Raw genomic sequence first — 24297 nt, 5'->3', positions numbered from 1 at the left:
TGGAATGGAACCACAATTTGACCCAGTTTTCCACCTTCAGTATATACCCCAAGGAATTAAAATCAGCTTACTACATTGACACAGCCACATCAATGTTCATAGCAGCTGAATTGAAAATAGCCAAGCTTTGAAACCAACCTAGGTGCCTTTCAACTGATGAATGGACAAAGAAAATGTGATATATATATATACACAGTGAAATATTACTCACCTATAAAGAAGACTGAAATTATGGCATTTTCAGGTAAATGGATGGAACTGGAGAATGTCATGCTAAGTGAAATAAAACAGTCCCCAAACCCCAAAGGTCAAATGTTCTCTCTGATATGTGGATGCTAACCCTTAACAAGGGAGGGTAGGGAGGGTGAGCATAGACGTTCATTGGATCAGACAAAAAGGAATGAAGGGAAGAAAGGGGGCATGGGAATAGGAAAGACAGTAGAATGAATTAGACATAACTTTCATATGCTCACGTATGAATACACAACCAGTGTAACTCTACATCATGTTTGACCACAAGATTGGGATCAAAATTGTAATGGGTTTCACCCCATGTATGTGTAACATGTCAAAATACATACTACTGTCATGTATGTCTAAAAAAAAAACCCAAAAAATAAAGTTCTAGGGAAAAAAACCCCAGCACAGGACAGCATGCAGAGGTCAACAAAAATATGATCACTCCAGGTCAAAGATAGACTTTATTAACCTTTCCAGAAAACGGTTGTGAAACTAGAAGTCTAGATATTAATGATGGATGGTCGACCTTATTCATTCTCAAGTGGAACAGGCTTCCCAAAGTAGAACTGTAGGATATTGTAAAACATAACTGAAGATCATTTCTCATAAGAGGGATATTAGACATGAGTCTTGATTTTTATCACGTTATGGTGAAAGCATGTCTAGGAGGAAGTGATCACATTTCAAAACAGAAGCCAGATACTCTTGTTCTATAGTCCCTCCCAAAAGCATAACCCCAATTGACCTTAGGACTGTCTACTAAGCCCAGCTTTTAAGTTCTTACTACCTACCTGTATTAGGGTTCTCTAGAAGTACCTTAACAGGAAGTACAATTATAAATGGGGGATTTATTAGATTGGCTTACAGGACCATAAGCTAGAGAGTCCACAATGGCCATCTGCACTCTGGAGAGCTAGAAGAACTAGTTGCTGTGCAGTGCACAAGGCTGAAGCCCCAGAACAAGAGGGATCCATGGTGTTATCCTATTTCGAAACAGAAGGCTTCTAGAGAATCATTGTCAGAGTCTGCTTTGGAAGAAGCCAGAATCCCATATCCTCAGACGATCACAGGAGGAATCAAGAATCCATTAAAGAAGAACTGAGCTAGCATCTGCTGCTGCTTCCTTATTCTTCCAACTTTTATTCCATCCAAGCCATCATCCTATTGGTCAATGCTGCTCACACTTAGGGAGGGTCTCTATTTCAGTTGGCTATCCATACCAATAATTTTTAGACACACCTTCATTTACACACCTGTAAGCCTCTTAATCATGGGCTTCTCTTAACCCAATCAAGTTGACGATTCAAATTAACCGTAACTCCCCATGTTACAATTCTGGGGACCAAGCCTCTGATACACAAACTTTTTTGAGGAAAAATAAAAACCAAACCATAGCCTTGTGTAACTGTGTTCCATTATACCTTCATTTCTACAGCTTCACTAGGCATTACTTTAGCTGGGCTGTTATGTAGGGTCTCAGACCATGAAACATATATACTGCTTGGCCTTCCAGCCTTTACTTTGAAATTTCAGTGGAATCCATCATGACTCTTTAACTCTCTCTTTCTGTATACCCATAAAACTGTCATCACCTGGATCCCACTAAGGACTATCACCAACAAAAGTCATGCCTAAGCCTGCCTTAAACCATGGATGTGGCTTGGGGCCCTTCACCAAGAAACAGCTTCTGAAACAGATTTGTACTTCTAGGCCTCTGGCCCTGTAGTGGTAGTGTCACATGTGAGAAGGTGTCTCCAAAGAAAGTTCCAGGGGAGTTCATGAATAGAAGGGGAATAGGAGAACTTGATTCAGGACCAGAAGGGTTCTTGGAATATGTGATGAAAAATAATTGCAGTGCACACCAGTACAGAGGCATAGATAGAGACATAGAAAGGAAACCAGATGAATATTCAAGGGAGAATTAGGGCATTCATGAGAGAGAGAGAGAGAGAGAGAGAGAGAGAGAGAGAGAGAGAGAGAGAGAAAGAGAGAGAGACAAACAGAGAGACAGAGAGAGAGAGAGACACCTTTTTTGGGCAAAGCAAGAAATTTAAGGGTGAACATATGAGCAAGGCATTTAAAGGATTCCTGGTTTTTCTTTTATGAGAAACTCGATGAGGGAGGAGTCTGGTTAGGGATGTGGGAGTGGTATCAGTCTGGTGCTCAAGATGTTTCTGGTGGTCTGATCAATCTCAGATCCTCAGGCTGTTGTGATTCTCAATTATCTGATCAGTTAGAACTGAAAATCCCCCTACTCTGTATCTAAATATTCTATCTCTTTTTACTTAATTATCTTGTTGGGGTTAAGTTAATAGCACACAGGTAGATTTACAATTTTTCTAGGAATTTGGGAGTAACATGCCTGAAAGTAGACAAGCATGGTGAGTCACAGGCCTGGAAAAGTATGCATATCTTCTGAATTAAGGTCCTATTTTCTTGTCCTTTTGTGTCTCCTTTATACTTATTTTGTATTTATTCTTTCCTACCCCAGGGAGAGCAGCTGAACAGATTTGTGAAATGTCTTTAGGCCTTTTCCAAGTTCTCTTAAGAATTAGTATTCCTGTTAATCTCTTCTGCAAATGTATGCTCTCCTGTGTCCTTCTCAATGGCACCTTCCTGTCCCAAACAAATTTTCACTGCTTCCCTGGCCAGCCTACCATTTTCCAAATCTTTCCATTTTCTCCTGTCACTATAAATCTATAATCTATCAATAATACCAATGCCATAGCCTGAATGCTTTGTTGTCTTGAAATGCATCTCAAGTAAATTAGTCCATCAATCTTAATTTTGATGTTCATGAAGTCTTAGGCATGGACAAAATTCAGCCAGGTTCTTTGCCACAGTGTAACAATAATGAGTTTTTTTTTCCTCTGACTTCCACTAGAATTCTCATTACTCTCACTTAGCTAGTCTCAAAGACATTTCAGCTCTTCTCTTATCCTCTTCTGAACCTTCACTAGAATTGCCTGCAACGCTCCAGTTATGGCATCTGGACTTTTCCTAGAATACTCTTCCAAACTCTCCCCATCTCTGCCTTTCACCCAACCCCAAAGTTGTCACCACATTTGTAGAAATAGTTTTAGTAATAATTCCATTCCTCAGTTTCAATTTCTGCTTTACTGCACTTTTCATTACTATAACAAAACACTAGAGGCATGCTAAATTCATAAAGAAAAGAGGTTTACTGAACTCACAGTTTTGGAGCTGAAAGTGTAAAAAACATGGCATAAATTCTGGTAAGGGACACTCTGTACTCCCCTTCCTCATATACATCATTGTATAGATCATGGATCTTGGGAGTGGCAGGAGCACGTGAGTGAAGAAGATATCACATTCCAAACAGAAATCCTGAGAGGATGGAGTTTCATAGTCTCCTTCAAAGGATGTGCCTGTATTAGCTTCCTTTTTTGTCACTATGAAAAAATAGCTGAAAAAAATCAATGAAAGGAGGAAAGATTTATTTGGTTCATGATTTCAGTCTATGGTCACATGGCCCATTGATTCTGATCTGGAGTAAGGCATGAATGCTATGGAAAGCTCTGTTCTTTTCTCAAATGCCAATCCAATAATGATGGCATGGTTTTGAGTAAAAGGAAAAAGAAGTTTTATTGCTTTGCTAGCAAAGGAAAAACAAAGAGGACTCCTGTCCTAGAGGCTGTGATTCCACCCATCAGGAGGAATAGGGGAATTTTAAAGAAACTCTTCAAGGGTTGCATTTCAGAGTGCTCTGGTCAGGGATCTCAGGATACCCTGATGGTGTATTGGGATTCACTTGTTAATTTGGGAGATATTCACTTTCTAGATCCTTTGGCAGACATCTCCTTCCTGGGTTCAAGTATAGTTAACTAGGGGAAGAAAAGACAACATTGTCTCCCTAATCTTGTTATAAAGGGGAGAAAAAGAAAGAGAGGAGAGAGAGAGAGAGAGAGAGAGAGAGAGAGAGAGAGAGAGAGAGAGAGAGAGAGAGAGAGAGAGAGAAAGGAGGAGGAGGAGGAGAAGGAGAAGGAGAAGAAGAAGGAGAAGAAGAAGGAGAAGGAGAAGGAGAAGAAAAAGAAGAAGAAGGAGGAGAAGAAGAAGAGAGGAGAGAAGTCCTTTTAAAAATAAGCCTCAGAGTAATGAAGGCTACATTCAAAATGTGAAATAGACCACTGTTACATGAACACCACCGCTGCAGGGAGGATTTGTCAGAGCAAAGCTGCTTACCTCATTGCAGCCAGGAAGTAGAGATAGAAAAAAATCCTGTAAAGGACAAGACACATACTTCAAGCAGGGGCTTCCAGGTCTACTTTGCTGCCCCTGCTTCTCCAAATAGGCCTCACCTCCTAAAGTCTTCTCCAAAGGAGAACTAAATCTTCAGTACAATTGCCTTTGAAGGGAAATCCAGATCCAAAGAATGATTGTCTTCAATTAATGCACAGACCTCCCATAAGGCTGCTCTTAAAGGTTCCATACCATCATTGCCACATTGCAGAAAAAGCTTCCAATGGCTGGAACCTTTGTGGGAGATATTTAAACATAATTAAACCATGAGAAATATGAAATTGATTATACTGCAAATGTTTGTGCAAAAGGAATGTGGGAAAGGAACTGTTCTAAAGCCTTGAGAGTTTCTTAACCAATATTGTCTTTCTCTAGATCATTGCTCTATACAAAACATAGACATGGATAAAAATGAACTGCTAAAGATATGTTTTTGGAAACAAATCCACTAATTTGATTTATAAATCTTCTCTTCCTTATTAATGGAATATAGAGTTTTTCAGTGTTTTTTTTAGACATTTGAACAATAACATCATTGACTACATTTTAATTTAGTTTTATTTGAAGTTCCTTTATAAAGAAATTAGGTGTCATCCTTGATCCTATCTAAAGTAGCTAAGACTCCTCCCTCTGCAGAAGCCAAAATGTCATTTTTTAACTCTAAATTGAGTCACTGAGAGCAAATGACTGGTGACTTGATTCAAATAACATGTCTTTTCCAGTTTTAGAATCACCTTCCCTATTATAACTCAAAATGTAAATGAAGCCTACAAGTTATTATTAGAAGAAATACTGAGAATGGTCTGAAGTCACAAAGTAAACAAATGTGAGCTTATATATTCTGTTCAATTATTTAAATGACTAAAACTTTGAAGTTCTGTTTTATGTTTCACCTGTGTTTATATGAACTGCACATACTAATTATACTTCAACATCTGGCATGTGTTTGTATTCTCATATATCAATTTCTTCTCAAGTAAGGGGTCTTTGACAGGATACTTAGAAACTGTGATATTTAGGAATGGGAGGTTTTATGTAAGGAAGAATACTCTATTGATCTTGGGCAGATGAAAAGATGAAACTTTGAGAACAAGATTGTACCTGAGGTGATAACTATAATAGAAAATTTAGTCAAAGGAACACCAATCAAGCATATCTCCTTATGCACAGAGGTCTGGAGCCTCACAGGATGCCAGACACCATGAATGAATAAAACAATGATATATTCTCGGTCCATGTAGCAGCCTAGGGAAAGAAACATTTTATGCTCATGACATTGTCTAACAGCACTTGATGGTTCTCCATTAGGAATGAGAACCCTACACCTATGCCTACACCTGAATGCCTCAAAACTTTGAGTGAATCTGCCTTCCAGGCTGTTTTTCACCGAGGTGAATGTCATATATGTTAAAGACGAAGTTAAATTTTGAGGGCAAATATAATTTAAGGTTCGGTTCTGCTTTGGGAAATACGTTCAGCCATTTATAAATATTTGAAACTCACTGTTAAATGGAATAGATTGTCAGTCTTATCAAAGCTTATGGGAGTGAATATGAAGTCAGGAGGCAGGGCCTTTTTTAACTCTGAATTAATTGGATTAGATTTTTTGACCTGTAATTAAACAAAAAAATGAATTCCTTTCTATTTATAATAGAAGCTTAAAATCACATAGGCTACAAGAACAATTCTAAGAAGCTTCTAATTTTTATTAACAAATAAACATAAAACCTGCAAACACTATTTCTGGCTCACATTGATCTCATTACATATTTGGAAACATTGATAACTTCCTTCACTCAAAAGGAACAAACATTTTGGAAGAAAGGAGTTGTTTCTCCTTAGGTATATTTGTCAAGCAGAAGTAATTTTTCAAGTGTTTTATGAGCTAGTCTCAGTATGAAAAGAAGCTTCTTCACCTGAGAAAAATATTTTCAGAAGCAGAATCCCAAGCCAAAATTCAAGAGACTTTATGATTTAGAAGTTTTGTGAAAGGGTCTGATTGATCAGCTGTTGATATAAAGTACTTCTATATAAGATTAAAATTATATTTTATAAATTTAAAAAATGAATATTTCTTATTTTGTGTTTTTATTTTTGTAACTTGTGGATACTTAAAAATATGCTGTTAAATCATGATTGATTTTTGCAAATTTTGCAAAAATTTTTGCTGGTAAAACCTAAGAGCCAAAGAAATCTCTTTCTTTGTGGGAACAATGGCACTCCATATAACAGGTATTTGGAATATAGGGATAAGCAGTAAAATGTTCACTCCTTGGTTTAGAGAGATGCTTTCATGCAACAATGTAGAAACTACTGAGCTTGGAAATCTCCAAGGTGTCTTTTAGTTCTCACATTCTACTCTGTGATTATCACAAATAAGATGCATATTTTGAATCCTGGTAGAGGACTTTCTAAACAGGCTCTGATTGCCAAACATCTTCTGGTCACAATGAGGAAGTATAAGACCATCTCTGTGGAAGAACTCCTAGGATATTTTCCTTTTCCAGTGTGGTAATATGCTTTCCCAACTATGTCTACTCTATTACAGTTCATACAGAACATTAGTACCTGAAGTTTTGTAGTATATTTTTGTATTTTCATTATAATAGATTGTATTTTATCTCTCTATAATTTCTCTCCTTTTTCTTATTCTTATATGCACTATTATCATGTTTAATGTTACAGATTACCTGTGACTTTAAATCTTTATTAATTGAAGTAAAGTATTAAAATGTCATTGTGATGATTATGTTGCAGTTAAGTTTTGCATATATTCTTTCATTCAAAACCAATGAAGTACTTATTGTCACCATGTTTTTTCACAACCAGGAAACAGGTTCAGAAAAGATACTTTCCAAAGGGAAAATTTACTCAGTGTCCTTACCTCTGTGATCCAGGCCCAGGAACTTTTCTCCCCAAAACCATACTATTAAATGACTTTCTGAATAGCAGTTTAGTTAAAATAGTCTCAGAAAGTTACAAAAAGTTATTCTATTAAGTTCCTTTGTCTTGAAGTCTTTGTCAGGTGTTAGACTATTTCTATTTCTGGTCCCTTTGGGTCAGCTGGTCTTTCCTCTCTTTTCATCTTCAGAGTCACCATCTTTTTTTTTTTTTAAACTATTGTCTCCACTGTTTCTCTAAATGTTCCTTCCAGAGAACTTAGATAGATCCAAAGAAATTTTTTTTTCTCAATTTTAGTTTCTTTTTCTTAACCTCAGAACTCTACTTTTGCATCAGGCTGAAACAGCTCTAAATTCTAAGTTAGAAAAATTTATTTGTTTATATATTCAAGAAATATCTATGAGTGTTTACTGCAGGATACTGGGCAATGTGTGATTCATGAGGCAGGCAAACTCCTGCTCACTTGTATTCAACAGTGAACAAATAAATATACAGTATAACATCACAGGCACTAATGGGTGCTGTGAAGAAAATTCAGTAAGGCAAAGCAGATTAGGGAAGTCTGGGTCTCAGGGAGTAGATGAATGTTGCCAAATTAAAAAGATATTCAGGAAAAACCTTCCCAATAAGGTACTATTTGAAGAAAGACATTTGAATTAAAATGTGACGATATAGGGAAAAAACTTAGTGACAGAGAGAAAGAATGGGAAGAAGAACAAAGGTCCAGAAATATAAATAACCTTGTTCTGTTTCCCTATCAATAGGAACTTCTGTTGTCTGAACAGAAGTAAGAAGAATTAATTGGCACCTAAAATTTATTCAATTTAAATCAAATTTAAAATATGATCATTTTCCAAAAAATGACTTTAATAGTATTTAGTGCTTTACAGTGTTAAAAAAAAAAAAAAAAACTTTCCCCAGGTAATATCTCATTTTCTTCTCAAACTTTCCTGTCACTGAGTGATGGGATTAATTTAATTATCCTAGCAACAGATGTAATATATAATGCATAATAGATACTCACTAAATGTATATTGAATTAATGAGTTGATTTATTAATGTAATGGCACATTTTTAATTTATGAATTTTATCATGTTCATTACTATTGAACATCAGTGATTGCATTATAGGGAAGCCTCAGAGGCTATGGTGATGTATTAGGTCATTTGCCTCCACCTTAATTTGCATGTGTATTTAATTTTTATGGGGATTTATACTTTTTCTGCCTAACTCTTCCATTATGCTCTTTAGCATATTGCCCTGCAACTGCTTTCTATAGGCTCATAATTTGTATTATGTAGTCTGTTATGTTCTTAGAAACTAGGTCACAAATCTTATTAGAACTATACAAAAAATAAAGTGATTTCAAGTGAGAGGATGGAACTCTTTTTAAAAAATAAATTTGTATTGGTGCATTTGTGCCATTATAACAAAATGCTATATAAGCAATTTGTAAATAATATAATTTTTCTCCCTATTCTAGAGACTGGAATATCCAAAATCAAGACATCAGCACATTTGGTGTTAGGTGAGGGCCAGGTCTCTCTAGTTCCAAGATGAAACTTTGATGCTACCTCCTATGAAGAAGATGAATGTTATGTCTTTACATGTTCAGAGACAGAAAAGGACACTAATCACATTTGTGAGAGCTCTGCTTTTATGACATAACCACTCCAAAAGGACCCACCTATTATTATTATTATTACACTGGTGAACACATTCCAATATATGAATTTGGGTTGTGTATTCAGACCATGGCAAATTTCAGCTTTACTATTTGCTTCCTAACAACTCTATTGATATCATAGCCTTTTTGCTTATTCTGTATCTTTAATTAGGTTCTAGTGGAATAAAGTTGCTAGGCAAATTATAGACTTGTGCCTTTTCTTCAACCTGCATAAGAGAAAATTATAAAGCATTTCAATCCCTCCAAAACAGGATCCAAAATGTAATCGAAAGCATATTAGAGGGATGTTCTTCATTAGACCAAACCTTACTTATATATTTGAAAGCATTTATGAATTTCAGTTTTGTGTGAATCTTAATTTCACCAAAGCAAGGGTTCCCATCTAATACAGATGGAGATTCCTCTGCCACATCCTTTGGCCCAGAGCAAAGGTGTCTGATTACCATTGGACTGAAACTCTGAAACCATAGGCCCAAAACAAGTTCTTTCTTTTATGTTTAGGATAACATTCAATAAATTACATGAGAAATTTGAATACTTTATTATAAAACATACTTTGTATTAGATTGTTTTGTCTGTGTTATGAGCACTTTTAAGGTAAGCTAGGCTAAACTATGGTGTTTGGTAAGTTAGTGTACTAAATACATTTTTTACTCATGTTATTTCCAACTTAAAATTGATTTGCCCATACATCACTAAGTGATCACTAGTACATCACTAAGTCAAGGAGTATTTATACACCAATAGCAATAATAAAATAATTGATTTCTATGAAGAACTAAAGCAACAAAACCATATGTGGAGTTATAGGCAGGGCATCTACTTACTTAAAAGAGGATGGTCACAAGAATATTAAAAATCAAATCTGTAATAGATATATTAATTAAGTTGATTTAACCATTTCATAATGAATAAATCAAAACATGATATCCCATATAGTTAAATATGTAAAATTTAAATTTGTCAATTAATATTTTAATTAATCTGGGGGATTTTTTTTTGCTTAAAATTCAAATAGAAAAAAAAAGAAAAAGAAAAGAGAGTGCTCAAGGAATGCCTCACCAAAAAGATTTTATTTAGTCAAAGACCTGAAAGAGTAAGTAAATCACTGAATATATGGAAAAGGCTTTTAAGAGGAAACATCAAGACTAAAGACCTGGGGGTGAGAACAAAGTTGAAATGTTCCAGATATCACACAAAGGCAACCATGTGCAGAGTTGAGTGAGTATGAAGGAGAATAAAAGAAGATAAGGCAATAAGGCATAAGGTGAAAGCTAAATAGCGTAAAGACTGCTGAACATCTGTTGTCACTTTTTCCCAAGAGTTCATGATGTGTTTGACTTTATACCACTTCTGAGAAGTTTTGTTTAAAGCCAGTGTGAAGGGTAAGGGACACCTATTGGAAATAAGTTTGTTAGGATAACTCATACAGTGCCCTTAAAATTTAGGAAAAAAAAACAACATGAGGACAATAGTACTCACAGTTGTCCACTATGATTTTAAAAATTTCTTTATTAAGGTGAAATTTACTTAACATAAGCTTAATAATTTTATAGTAAAAAAACCTCAGTGGCATTTAGTAATGCATGCATGCATTAAGTTCAAATACCACCTCTGTCTAGTCCAACATTCTCATCACCTCATAAGTAACCTCACACCCATTTAATAGTCACAACTAATTTTCCCCTGCCCTGTAAATAGTACAATACCTGTTTCTGTGCATTTACATATTTCATTCATATAGTACATTGGAAATGCAGTCAGATGCTATGTGACCTTTTATGTCTGGTTTCTTTAACTTAGCAAAAGTTTTTGGAATTCACTCATGTAGTAAGATGTAGCAGTACCATTTCTTTCTTTTTTTTTAATAAATATTTTTTAGTTGTCAATAGACCTTTATTTTTTATGTATTTGTATGTGGTGCTGAGAATTGAACCCAGTGCCTCACACATGCTAGGCAAGTGCCCTACCACTGAGCCACACCTCCAGTCCCACCATTTCTTTTAATGACTGAATAATATACCATCATATGTAAATTCCACTATTTGTTCATCGATTGTTTTCACCTTTTTGCTATCATGAATAATGCTACAATGAACATTTGTGTACAACTATTTATCTGAGCAATGTTTTCAGTTATTTGGGGTGTATACCTACAAGTGGAACTGCTGAGTCATGTGGTAATTCTGTTTATCTTTTTGAGGAATCACCACTCAACTGTTTTCACATTACTGAACCATTTCATAGTTCCATGATGCTATAATTCTTAAACTACCTCTGTACTTTATAAGTGATTGCTTCCTCACACCTTATCTTCACTAGGTTGGATCTCTTTACCCTAGTTTATTATACATTACCTAAAGTGTTAAATTGGTATCTGATTTTCACAACTCATTGAAAGGGAGTTTTCTTTTAATTAAGGAAAAGAAAATGAATAAATACATAAAGAGAAATTTTAGTGGCCACAATGCAATGTTACATAATTTGTAACCCAAACTTCTCTAGCTGTGATAGATGTAGATATGGATATAGAGATAGAGATAGAAAGATATGTAGGTAGGTACATGCATAGAAAATTTCCTATTGATTCCATTTTACAGGAGATCCCTAACACATACATGAGTTTTGATTGATCAATCAGTTGAACAATCCATAGATAGGAAGATGGATTTGTTATAAGGATTTGTTGCCAATCTTATGGAAGTTTAGAAAACAAAAAGCTATACTTGAAGTCAACAGTTTAGTTCTTGTCCAATTTTGAAGGCCTGAGAAATAGGAGAACTGATGATGTATGATCCAGCCTGATGCCCAGCTGACATGAAACTCAAGAATTCATGTTTCAGTTTGAGTTTCAAGGCAGAAAGAGACCCATGTCCCAGCTCAAGGCATCAGGCAGAAAGAATTCCCACTTATTTCCAAGATAGTCAGCATTTTTGTTTTGTTCATGCCTTTAACTCATTGAATATGGTCTATTCATGTTAGTATGTGCAATCAGCATTACTCAGCCTATCAATTCTACTGTTAATCTCCAAAAACACATTTTCAGACATACCCAAGATATTGTTTGACCAAATATGTGAGTAATCCATGTCCCATTCAGTTGACACATGAAGTTAAAAATTACTGAGCACTTTTGAGGCAATACAGTTTCTAAGACCTCCACTGAATTCTGATAATCCTTATACAATCTAGTTTTATCTACAGTATTTGTGATTTGAGAACTCATAGTAATCCTTATCTATGTAGTCCATGGAGTTATTGGCTAGCTCATATCTACTTTGTACTGGGAACTATTCAAAGCAGTAGACATCAAAGCCTTCGACACTAAGGGAAAATAGACCTATAAATAAGTAATTAGAAAGTGATGTCTTGAACTACTTTAAATCAAGGAACAGGTCAGTGAATCTTAGAATGTGCTATAATGTCACATATTAAAAACACTCTGGAGGCTTTTGTCTTGCTTAAGCAATATGACACAGAATCTCTGAGTTAGAATCCCAAAATCTATATTTTATTAAGATTCCCAGATGATTTTCCCAGTAGTTGGAGAAGCACTGAAATAGGACATGCTATTTCAGATTATTTTTAAATAAAATGTTTTATAATTACTGTTTTTCATTTTGAATTATATTGAAATTTCTACCAATTTAAAATAGTTTATAAAATAAAATTGTAAAAAAATGTTAAAAATATGTAATGTACAATATTCATTTCATTTTCGAATCTTTATGATTTTATTTCATCATGAGGTCAATCGGAAATTTATTCATATTTATATTCAAGAGATATTTACTTGTTCCCTTTCTGATCCTGCTATTATACTGGGCTTTGGGGATTCAGACATTTGGGGACATAGCCATAATTACTACTTCATAGATTTTATAGTCAAGCTTCAACCTTACCTCACTTTTAATGTACAGAACAAGAACAAACTCTTCTGGATGTGGATGGCTTAGGATTATTTTTTGTGTTTGTGTGTGTGTGTGTATGCACATATGTGCATATTTAGCGCTTGTACTTCTTGAGCACAATAGATTTGCTATTTACATGGTTCCCAATTGTTAAAGGACATGACTTGCATTAGAATAATGGCAAATGATGATACTCTGTTTTTTTTCATATTGGATCCCATATTTCTGCTTCTTTTTTCTCTTTTTCTGAAAAGCAAGTATTTTAAATTGTATCAACATTAAATAATACTGACATTACTTTCATAACACATAAAATAATTTTTCTACATAACTGAACAAATGAGATGTGACTAATAGTTTCTTAAAGATACTGTATTGTAGGAAATTATGAACTAATTTTACATGTTTTTTAAGAGTACATTAGTATTTTGAGTATTTAAGTATATCAACAATAAGTAAATAAAATATGTATAGCAAATACTTAGAGTAGCACTTAATAATTTATGTTTCCTATTCACATATCATTATTTGCCAATTTCAGTTCAACAAGTGTTTTAGGAAAAATCATTCCTCACTATATAATTTAAAGTTTATTCATAATGTATATTCTAGACAAATTAAATATATATAACAGAAATAATTCAAATTTACTATTAACATTCTTTCCTTAGCTTTTACAAAATCTTTGCCCTTAATCTTTTAATACAATACAAACAACAAAATACATGAACATTGTGGTGGAACAAAACTAATTCACTGTCTTAAGAAGAAATACAGGTCCTTTAATGGTTACTATAATGCAGCTGCTTAGATAATCCTCATCTTTAGTGTTGATTAGACAACAACCAAAGAGCTAAAGATCAATTTGAAATATAATTTAAAATTTTAGATGTCTTTTTTTTTCTTTATAATTTTCACATGGGTATAGGAAGAAATGGGAGATGGATTTACATGACAGGACAAAAAGAATTTTGTAAAATTGGTTGAAGAAAGGACAGTGGATTCCAGTCCTAGAACTAGAACTCTAGAACTCGGTTTCCACATGCTAGAAAAGGTTTTTGATTTGGGGGACATATATACATTTTGCATGTGATTTTCATATTGAACCCGTGATCTATATGTTGTTATTCTATTTTACAGAAACTGATTTGTCAAGGTTCAGTAACTTAGTCAGCATTTTGAATATGTCAAGTTTATACAGTAGTCAAGAACAGTCAGAGCCAGGCTCAGTGGCACACACATGTAGTTCCAACAGCTCAAGAGGCTGAGGCAGGAGGATCACAAGTTCAAAGCCATTCTCAGCAAGGGTGAGGCAATAAGCAACTCAGTGAGACTCTGTCTCACTTTATTTATAAAATACAAAATAGGACTAAGGGATGTGGCTCAGTGGCTGAGTGCCCTTGAGTTCAATCACTGTTATGCCCCCCGGCCCCCCACAAAAAATAAAAGAAAAATAAAAAAGTACAGAGACAGAGTCTAAAACCATTCTGATTCCTAATCTGCTACATATTTAATATGCCATGTGGGTGAAGTCATATTCAAGCACAGGCCTGAAACAAATTAAGAAGGAGGAATACGATCTCTGAAACATCTCATTCTAATTAGCAAGTTTCTGGATGAAAATTCATGGAAAAAATAGATAACATACTCTCACCTTTGGTCTTCATATTTTAAACTGCCAGAATAAACATTTTCACCTTTTAATGTTTATTCTGACAACTTAAAATATAAATACTCTAATTTAGAATATGGACAACTGGGAGCTGAGTGAATGTTTATCATCAGGAATTTGTAAGTCAATACAAGTGCCATATGTATAGGTTTCTTGTTAAGAGAATCTAAATACTGTAGCAGATAGTGACCAAGTATTATGCTTTCTGCTAGCTTACCAATTTTTTCTGCATTTCTTTCTTATTTCCACACTGAATGCCAGTTGTGTAGCTAGGTCAAATAGTAGTTAATCCTGGCCTTCTTGTTTATTGTTTTTCTGTAAAGGTGTCTTCCCTTTAATTGTTCATAATATCCCACTATCTTATCAAACCTAACTAACTTTTTCCAGCATATTTCAATATTTTCTTTATTTATAAACAACTCTTTAAGATAGAGTCTTCCAGGCTGGGGATGTGGCTCAAGCGGTAGCGCGCTCGCCTGGCATGCATGCAGCCTGGGTTCAACCCTTAGCACCACATACAAACAAGGATGTTGTGTCTGCCGAAAACTAAAAAATATTAAAATTCTATCTCTCTCTCCCTCTCTCTTTCTCTCTCTCTCTCTTAAAAAAAAAAAGATAGAGTCTTCCCAATTTTACACCTCATCTGATAGAGACTAGGGTGATTGCTGGAGAACATCATAGTTCTTAGGTGTTCTGAAGCCAAACACTACAGGTGGTGCACTCAATGAATGTTGTATAATCTAAATTCCAATGGGTAGACATTTTAGTTTAGCTGATGTGATTGGTAAGTTTTGTACACAAACTTGTTTGGGCTGATGGATGCCTGGTCAGCTGGTAAGATATGATTTTTGTGAGTGCCAGTGGGGAAGTTCTAGAAAAGAGAAGATTTTGAACTGGTGAACTGAATAACGTAGATGACCATCCATGTGAATGGGTATGTATTATCCAATCCATTGATGGACTGAATGAAACTAAAAGATGGAAGAATAAATTCACTATCTCTGAGCTGAGATTTTCATCTTTGTCCCTCCTTGGACACAGACAATCTATATTCTTAAGCTTTAACTAAATTACACTACTTTCTTAGTTTTTTAGCTTGCCTTCACAACCATATTTGCCAATCCTATTGGATATGTTCCTCTCAGGAATCCTAACAGCTGCAGTATCACAGACCAATCTAGTCTTCCCATTTCCAGTATAACTTCAAGTTTCGGAAGCTAAGAATGACAACCAGTTGTTAAAAGTTGAAGGAAGATCACCCTCTTATATTCTTCTAGAGGATTATATCACCAGGTTTTTTTTTTTTGCCAGTGATAATAGTGTCCAATGTTAAGATTCTTGTTTTTTGAGATCTGAAATTCAAAATGCTTATTTAAGTCAGTTGTTCAGCATTTAGTCAGCTTTGTGACAAAGGAGAAATCACTTAAATTATTTAAGCAATGTCTACCATTATCTCAATTTGAATATTTCTGAGGGCTGTTTGCAGATAAATATATAGACACAGGAACTTCTCGCCCACGTCCTGCACAGGCAGCAGAATTTGGGTTTCCTCTGCATGTAACAGGCTAGTGTGAAATAAAAGAAAGAAAGAGAAAATGGTGAAGAAACCACAGGACACAGGAAGTAATTTTAGAAAGGGGGTGGGCACAGCTCTCTCAGGATCAAGCTTCCACACTGGAAAGAGAGTGAAAGCTCAAGTCTGCTTTGTTTTTATGGGAGAAGCATCAACAGTTTTCCAGGGAATATTCTTTTGCTGAATAAGGTAGGAGGTGGGCTGTCCAATTTCCAAAGGGTTAAGCCCCACTCTGGAGCTATGAAAGCTGTTTCCGTAGCCAAGCAAAGACAGAGGTCAAGTGCATTGGGCCATCCATTGAGTAGGAGGGGCCACAAAATAGTTTGCAATGCCAAACCTAAATCTTCCTGGCTCAAGGCCAGTGAAGATGCTCAAATAAACTCAATAACTTATGATTGGAGTTCCACAGGAATTTAAGTTGCCCAATTGCTTTTATTTGCTTTAGCAGATATAAAAATTTATATTTATGATAAAATAAGTAGTATGTAATGAATTAAAATATCTTAATTCTAATTTTGTATTCAAACAATATTTTTCTTTCTATTGAAAAACCCTATTTGACAATAAAATTTCTTCCCTGTCTTTAATATGGCTTACCAACACAGACTGTTGACTCACAGGCAATAAAATAAGTAAAAATATAATCTAGGAAGAAAAATAAAAAATATAAAAAATCAGCAGATATTCCCCCAAAGAATGTCACACATGTGATGAATACTAACACAAATCTCAGTATGATGTTTTTGCAATTACACTTAATTTAAATTTTTGTCACTGATTTACTGTTTCTTATATTTATCCTCTTAAAGAAAGTTGAATAAAATTCAAAAATATATCAAAGCTGCCATTTTACTTAATTCTCAGAGCTCAGTTTTATTAAATTAGATCTTTCTTTTGCTTGTAACTAGATCTTTTAATGTTTGAGAATGTTCTTGGCTTTGTAAAAATGAGGACTTAAAAAATTAAGAAGTTAGTGGGATAAGTGTACAGAGTCAAATTTGAAAAAAATAACTTTGAAATGTTATGTGGAGAGTTGCATAAAATCCAATTCTCATATTTTTTATGGCTTGTTTCTTTTTAATAATCAAATAAGCATTTTAAATTTTGCTGCAAAGCAGTTTTGTTTTATGAAGAGCACATTGAATTTTTTTCTACTATAGAAATGTCTGCTTTATTTGTACATAAATACATATTGGTTTTAATTTACCCATATCTCCATATATCTGAAATATACATGGATTTATTTAGTTATTGAGAAATGGAAGGAACTCACTAGCATCCTTATTATTTATTTTTAATGATTTTAATTTTTCATTGGAAAATATTTTTTTTAAAAAATCACTAATTATCCTAAATATTTATTTTGGAACATTTTAAGGAAAGATTATTTTTCAAAAGTCAAACTAGTTTTCAAAGTAGATATCTATATTCTTAAAGTTTTTGCTTGGTACTGAGGAGAATAATAAATGGTGCACGTTAGGGGAGCTTATTTACTTCCCTTTTCCATAGCCCAGGGGCTGTGCATATCAGAGATTACTCAGGAAATTTGTGAGTTGTTTGAATATAGTGTGGATAACATTGATTTATTTTTTTCTGATTAGACTTTTAGATATTATCAGGTTATTTTAGAGAATAAAGCAAAATATCACTTATATAATCTTATAGCATTTTCTTTATAATAATGAATAAAATATTTTAGTTTAAAATGGAATAATAATAAAATCATTTTAGTAATGAATTTAGTGAAAAGGATAAGGGCCTAAAAATATTGCTGATGCTTAAGCTTCTTGCACTGAACAGGCCAGTGATATGCATATTTTGAATAGTTGGAAATAATGGATAGATACAATATTTAATATTATTATCATAGACAAATTTCCAAACTGGTTTATAAGAACAATTTAAATGTGAGAAATATTATGGCTTAAGTACATAAGATATCATCTTGAAATAGGTTTTCTTCTTCACCATACATAGGCATTTTAGTATCAGCTATCTGTTTCAGTATATCTTTTAAATATTTCCATATTTGTTTCTAGAATATCAAATAAATATGTAAAATTTCCAAATCAAACCTGAAAAATTAGGGCTCATTCAGTAATTGAAATTAATTCATTCTAGTTTATGAAGAGACTAATTCCTAAATATATTATATATTCTTTAACAGCTAAGGCCCAAGAATAGGATAGATTCATTTACTTCCTATCAAAATTATTAAAAGTACACTAGAATAGTGCCGCAGTCTGGCTGGGCACAATTCAGGAGCCACTTGTCAAAAGAAACGAACTTTTTTAGAACACACACACACCAAACCACACAGCTCCTCAGGAAAAACCTTCAGAGCCCAACTGCCAACACTGGCTTCCCACAAGCCTCTCAACTTCCCCACTCTTCCTGCTCTTAAGGCTGATTGGCTGGGTTACGTGGGAAGAGCCAAAAAAAAGTGCCCCAATGAGCAGCTCTGTGGTCTGAAAGGGCGGGGAAACAGCCCAATGACCATCACCACAGAGGAGCCAATCAGTTGGCAGCTGGAAGTTTGCTGGGGCCCCTTCGGCTGTGGCTCTCAACAGAAAAGCAATGAAGATTACAAAGCAAAGTTCAAATTCAACTTCACTAGAAAAAAAAAGGCAGAAAGAATGTCATCCTTACCTAATTTTAAGGTAGAAAAATTCAGTAACACAAAGCACTACTTAGAATGTATTTCAAATCTTTATTTTAACCAGTGCAAGGGGAATAAGGAATAAAATGAAGTGATTAATATGGGAAAAGAAGAAATACAAGAGTTATAAGAGGAGAGAAAGATATGAAGACTCAAATAGAACATTCCCCTGAGGTGAAGAGCCCAGAGGGATGGGCAGAGTAGGGGAAGACTAAAATAAACATATTTAATAAATGAATTAAATAAATGAAATAAAGAGTAAAAGGTTTAGAAAAGTAAATGAAATGGATGGATAGGTAGGTAGATAGGTTTAGGGGTAGGTAGATGATAGATACTGCTGACAATTACAGCATCACTATCTAATATTTTATGATACTTTTAAAAAAGTTTTCCAACTTACTTTAATTACTATTATTATGATGATGATTATTAAATGTGATTGAACTCAGGGGTGCTCAACCACTGAGCCATATCCTCAGCCCAATTTTGTATTTTATTTAGAGACTCCATCTTAGCTTAGCACCTCACCATTGCTGAGTCTGGCTTTGGACGTATAAACCTCCTGTCTCAACCTCTAAACGGCTGGGATTACAGGTGTGCACAACTGTACCCAGCTATATATTATTTCTTATAATCTGTATTAATATTCCATGGGTTATATCACTGTCTCCAATTTACAGATGAAGGAAAATGTTCAGACAGGTAATGTGAATTCTCCTATATCATTTAATAATAATAACCATATGAGTAGTTGTAATAGTATCAGCAGCAATAACAGAAGAGCAGCACTTAATAATTACTGGGCATGAATGAATCATTTCATTTAATTCACATGACAGAGCTTTGAGGTAATTATTACTATGCCTACCTTATAAATGAAGAGACTGACTCTTAGAGTTATTTAACAACATGCTCAAAGAAGATTAAGGACAGATCCAGAATTCCATCTGAGGCCATCTGACCTCTAAACCTGTCCTCTTAATAACTGCAATAGTTTCATTTACACCTTCACATTCCTCACCTGATCTTCCTTCCAGAAGAAATAGAGAAGTTCAAAGTGTTCACCCAGGCAACTCCCAGCTCACCATGGCCCAGTTTATCACCTACCGGTCCCATTCCTCACTTTATTATGCCTACCAATTTGTTTCCCATGATTAACCCATACCCTACCCTGGTAAGGGCAAGACCTGTGTGTCCCCAGTGGCATGGTCATCAGTCAGTCTTGTTCCTGTAATGAGGTGTGCAGATCTACTAACAGGCCTACTTTAATTTTTGAGTGTCATCTCTTTCCATATAATACATGGCTCAGTTATGTACACCAAAGAAGTTGTTCATTTAAATAAAGTGATAGAAAGGTATTCGGTTATTGATCAGATGAGTTTAAATTTAACAAAAGCTCTTTTCCTCCCCTTAACACATAACTCATCATACATTTTGTTCAGGTGATCACCAAATAAAAAGAGTTTATTTGTTTATCCCCAAAGATTGAAACATAATGAACATGATTGAAACAATATGAATATGATAGTGCAGGGTTTCCACTTGTCACTCTGATATCAGGAAAAAAAGATTTAGTTATGGCCCCAGCTGTACTAAAGAAAGAAGAAAAGGATCCGGAATGATAGAGTAAAAGGAGAACGAAATTTGGATATATATCTTTAATCTAGGATCCACCACTAATTTGATCTGTGAAAAAAGAGCAAGTCATTTTTCCTAACTTTCCTCAGGTGTAAAAGATGTGTTAACCATTCTCCTTAACCAATCTAATATTGCTACTTTTTGTCCAGTTGAGGTGAGCACTCAACTACTATAGCGAGCTCATGTGTGTCTGCACACACACATGTGAATGTTGCAGAAAGACAGAGGAAGAATATAAAAAAAAATAGAATTTAAATAATGAGAAAGAAAAGTACAAGAATGAAAAGTACACTAAATAGTCATAACCTGTTATAAATATATAACATATAAACTTATGTAGCATAAACATAGAACAAAATACATAGATATATAACACAATTGTATAGATATAGCAAAACTTTACTTCGAAAATAGTTTACTTGTTACAAATAGTGCATTTTGTGTTTGTTTTATTAAAGAAAGGACAAATCAGAGATTTATTTTATCATGATACCCTTTTTTGAGTAGCAGTCATCATCTTTTGGGACTCTCAGATTTAAGGTAGAGAAGTCTTGCATTTTGAAGGCCAAAAATGTATCTGAGAAATAACAATTTGCTTCTTTCCTTATGTGATGTTACATAGCTTTCTTTAAATTGAGTGACATTTTTTTGACAATCGTTATCTATGTCCCTGGGTGGTAAAGGATACGTATTTTATATATTACATACAAGTTCCTTTTCTGCACACAGATTAAACTTTTCACTTAAATTCCCCTTCTTAGCTGAAACTTTTTGTTGATTTATTACAAGCCAAAGAATAAAAAATATTTATGTTTATGTAATCTCCAAAGTATCTCTAATTTTAAAGTGATAACTACTTTCCATCATTTAACTCTGCCAAGTATAAGGAAGTAGTTTTATTCTATACCTGCAAAAGGAAGATGTCTTTTAAAAATATCTGAATGTCATTCTTGACCTCATACATTTTAAAAAATTCTATATTTCAGGCCCTGCTTGAGACTCAGAATCTTTTGCGGGAACAAATCAGAAATTTTACATTCAACTTGGGATTTTCAGGAAAATTTTACCACACAGGTAAGAAAAAGAGATTAAGTATTCTCACAAGGCTTTTTTTTTTGACCACTCTATTTAAAATATTAAACTTCTACATTCCATATATACTTCCTCTATTTTTCATATAATTTAACTCCATCTAACATACTATTTTAACCATTAAAAAGTGTTTATCACTTGAAAGGTTATGATATTATCTAATGAACTTCTTTCTTATTATTATAATTCATGTATCTAAAATGAATAAATACCAGATGTGCTCTTCAGTTAATTTTGACAAACTATACACATCTGTGTAATTCATAAGCAGATCAAACAAGGTAACAAAACCAGAGCACTGCCACCTCATACTCCCTTACAGTCATTAGTTTTCCTCAAACAGAATTATTATACTCACTTGTGATACCATGAGATTTGCCTCATTTTGAGATACAGGTAAAATAACTCATTTGTTACTAGTTTTTTAGTTCAACTGTTTTTGTTTCATAGATATTATTATGTATAGGTTTATTTCTTCATTTTTCATTGCTTTGTAGTATTCCATTGTTTGCATATACAAACATTTCTTTATCCATTCCATTCCAATATAGATGACTGCATTATTTCTAGACTTGGCTGTTTTTAATAGACCTGTCATGAAAATCTTTATACCTGTCCTTCAGAAACTTGAGTATTTTTTTTCTATTGGATATCATCAGGGAGTGAAATTTCTAGTTGTATAGCAAACATATGATCAGATTTAACAGAAAATGACAATCAGTTTTTCAAATTTGTTTTATCAATTTATATTTTCAATAATATCAGTGTTCTAAAATCTTGCTCTAAAATCTTGTTAATGTTTGATTTTTCTTGTTAATTTTAGCCTTTCTAGTAGGCATATAGAAATGCCATATTATGTTTTTATATATATTTTTCTGATGTCTAGCATACAAGCTTTTGTCTTATGTTTATTGTCTGTCAATACCCTTTATTGAGAAGCATTTTTTCTATTTTCTGGCTTTTACTATTGATTTATAGAAATTCTTTATGCAAACATTATAAGAAAAATAAAAGAGACACAGAGGTAGAGAGACAAGATGCAGAGGCAAAGTAGCAGAATGTTAGAAAAAGCCCCTTGTCCAAGCTGACAGCTTTATTCATAAAATCAATAGGTTACATTAGGTCAGTGGCATCAGTAGTACATTATTGCTCATGGTGTCATTAGGCAGGTTACAGAGTTAGCAGCATTATGCAGCTTATTCCTCAGTTACATACTGTAGTTGTGATGTGCAAGTTAGGAGCTTTGTGTAGCTCTCAAGAAAGCCCATTGTTTAAAGTTACTGTTTTGTGGACAAGTTCAGGCACAGCAGAGCTTGGTGCAACATTGTGGTTGTCTAATAAGAAATTTTCTTTATTCACAGAGCTGAGTGCCTGAGATAAATGTTGAGTCTGAAAAGACTCTAGCACAGAGCCTCCTCATGCAGGGCATTGCTACAGCAGCTAGGCATCCTGTGTCTTTGCACAGAAATTTTCCTAGCAGCCACGCCGTTTGTGTCTTTGCACAGAAACTTTCCTAGCCACCAAGCATGCCACTAAAGAAAGAAGGAAAGAATCTGAAATGGTAGAGTAACATCAATTATGTCATGCAGCTATCCTAGACCCCAATCCCACAGAACCCTTACATAACACAGAGCTCTTTTTCTTTTCTTTTTTTTTTTTTTGAGAGGAGAGAGAGAGAGAGAGAGAGAGAGAGAGAGAGAGAGAGAGAGAGAGAGAGAGAGAGAGAGAGAGAATTTTTAATGTTTATTTTTTAGTTCTCAGCAGACACAACATCTTTGTTGGTATGTGGTGCTGAGGATCGAACCCGGGCCGCACGCATGCGCTACTGCTTGAGCCACATCCCCAGCCCCAAGCTCTTTTTCAATTACATGTGTTACGAATACTTTTCTCTCATTATCTGGGTAGTCTGTTCACTTTCCTAATGGTGATTTTGATGTAGAAAAATATTTAATTTTAACATTTTTCATTTTATTTTTCTTTCCTTTTTGATACCTTTTTGTTTCTTCTTTAAAAAATACCTACGTATCACAGTAAAATGAAATTTTTCTACAATCTTAGAATTTATAAATCAGTGATTCATCTGCAAACTGAGATATAGAATGGCTAGTTTGCTCATAGTTGCACAGCTGTTGGTATTGATATACGATGTCTCTGCAAAATTCACAATAAACTGGTTTGAATGGTATCCGTGAAGAAGAAAATTTGGGAAATGAAGGACAAGGATGAAAATTAGTTACTTTTCACTGTTCATTCTGCATTTTACATTATACATATATATAATCCATTCAATTAAATTATGAATTAAATGATAAGTAATTTTTAAAATGACTTTATATAAGCACATTTCCCAGTAATTTTCCATAATTTTAAATGCTTTTAATTTTTTACTTTGATAATATGAATTCTTTTGTGTATAGCTAATGTGTACCTTCAAGGGGTTAACAAGAGTATTATGGTGATAATTCTTCCTATATACATTTAATATCAACAATACCTGTTTTCATTTCCATAAAGGAAATTCAATAGTAACTTCATTTTTAAATAGAAGTAACATTTATTACATTTCTGTAATAAGTGAATTTTTACTTGTTTTCATGGAAGTTGCAGTGTTGTGAGAATTGACTCTAATATATTTTATATCACACAATGTGTATTACATCCAC

General features: G+C 34.1%; 1 protein-coding gene across 15 annotated transcripts in view; it reads left to right on the top strand.

Moving 5' to 3' along the window:
• LOC101971473 (N-deacetylase and N-sulfotransferase 3) overlaps nt 1-24297 on the top strand; it is a 161912-nt gene that overhangs the window by 36733 nt on the left and 100882 nt on the right. For 14 of the 15 annotated variants that reach the window (XR_005737244.2, XR_013426006.1, XR_005737245.2 and 11 more), the window contains exon 3: nt 21529-21616. The exons of the other annotated variant lie outside the window; for it this stretch is intronic. Coding sequence is in view for 11 of the 14 variants with exons in the window: in XM_040292925.2 (XP_040148859.1) it covers nt 21529-21616 (88 nt within the window). In the remaining 3 variants the exon portion in view is untranslated. The remainder of the gene's footprint in view (nt 1-21528; nt 21617-24297) is intronic. 15 annotated transcript variants of the gene reach the window in all.

This window comes from Ictidomys tridecemlineatus, chromosome 9, assembly GCF_052094955.1.
Source record: "Ictidomys tridecemlineatus isolate mIctTri1 chromosome 9, mIctTri1.hap1, whole genome shotgun sequence".
Lineage (NCBI taxonomy): Eukaryota > Metazoa > Chordata > Mammalia > Rodentia > Sciuridae > Ictidomys > Ictidomys tridecemlineatus.
The sequence above is the reverse complement of the archived record's forward strand: the minus strand, read 5'-3'. Positions and strand labels throughout refer to the sequence as shown.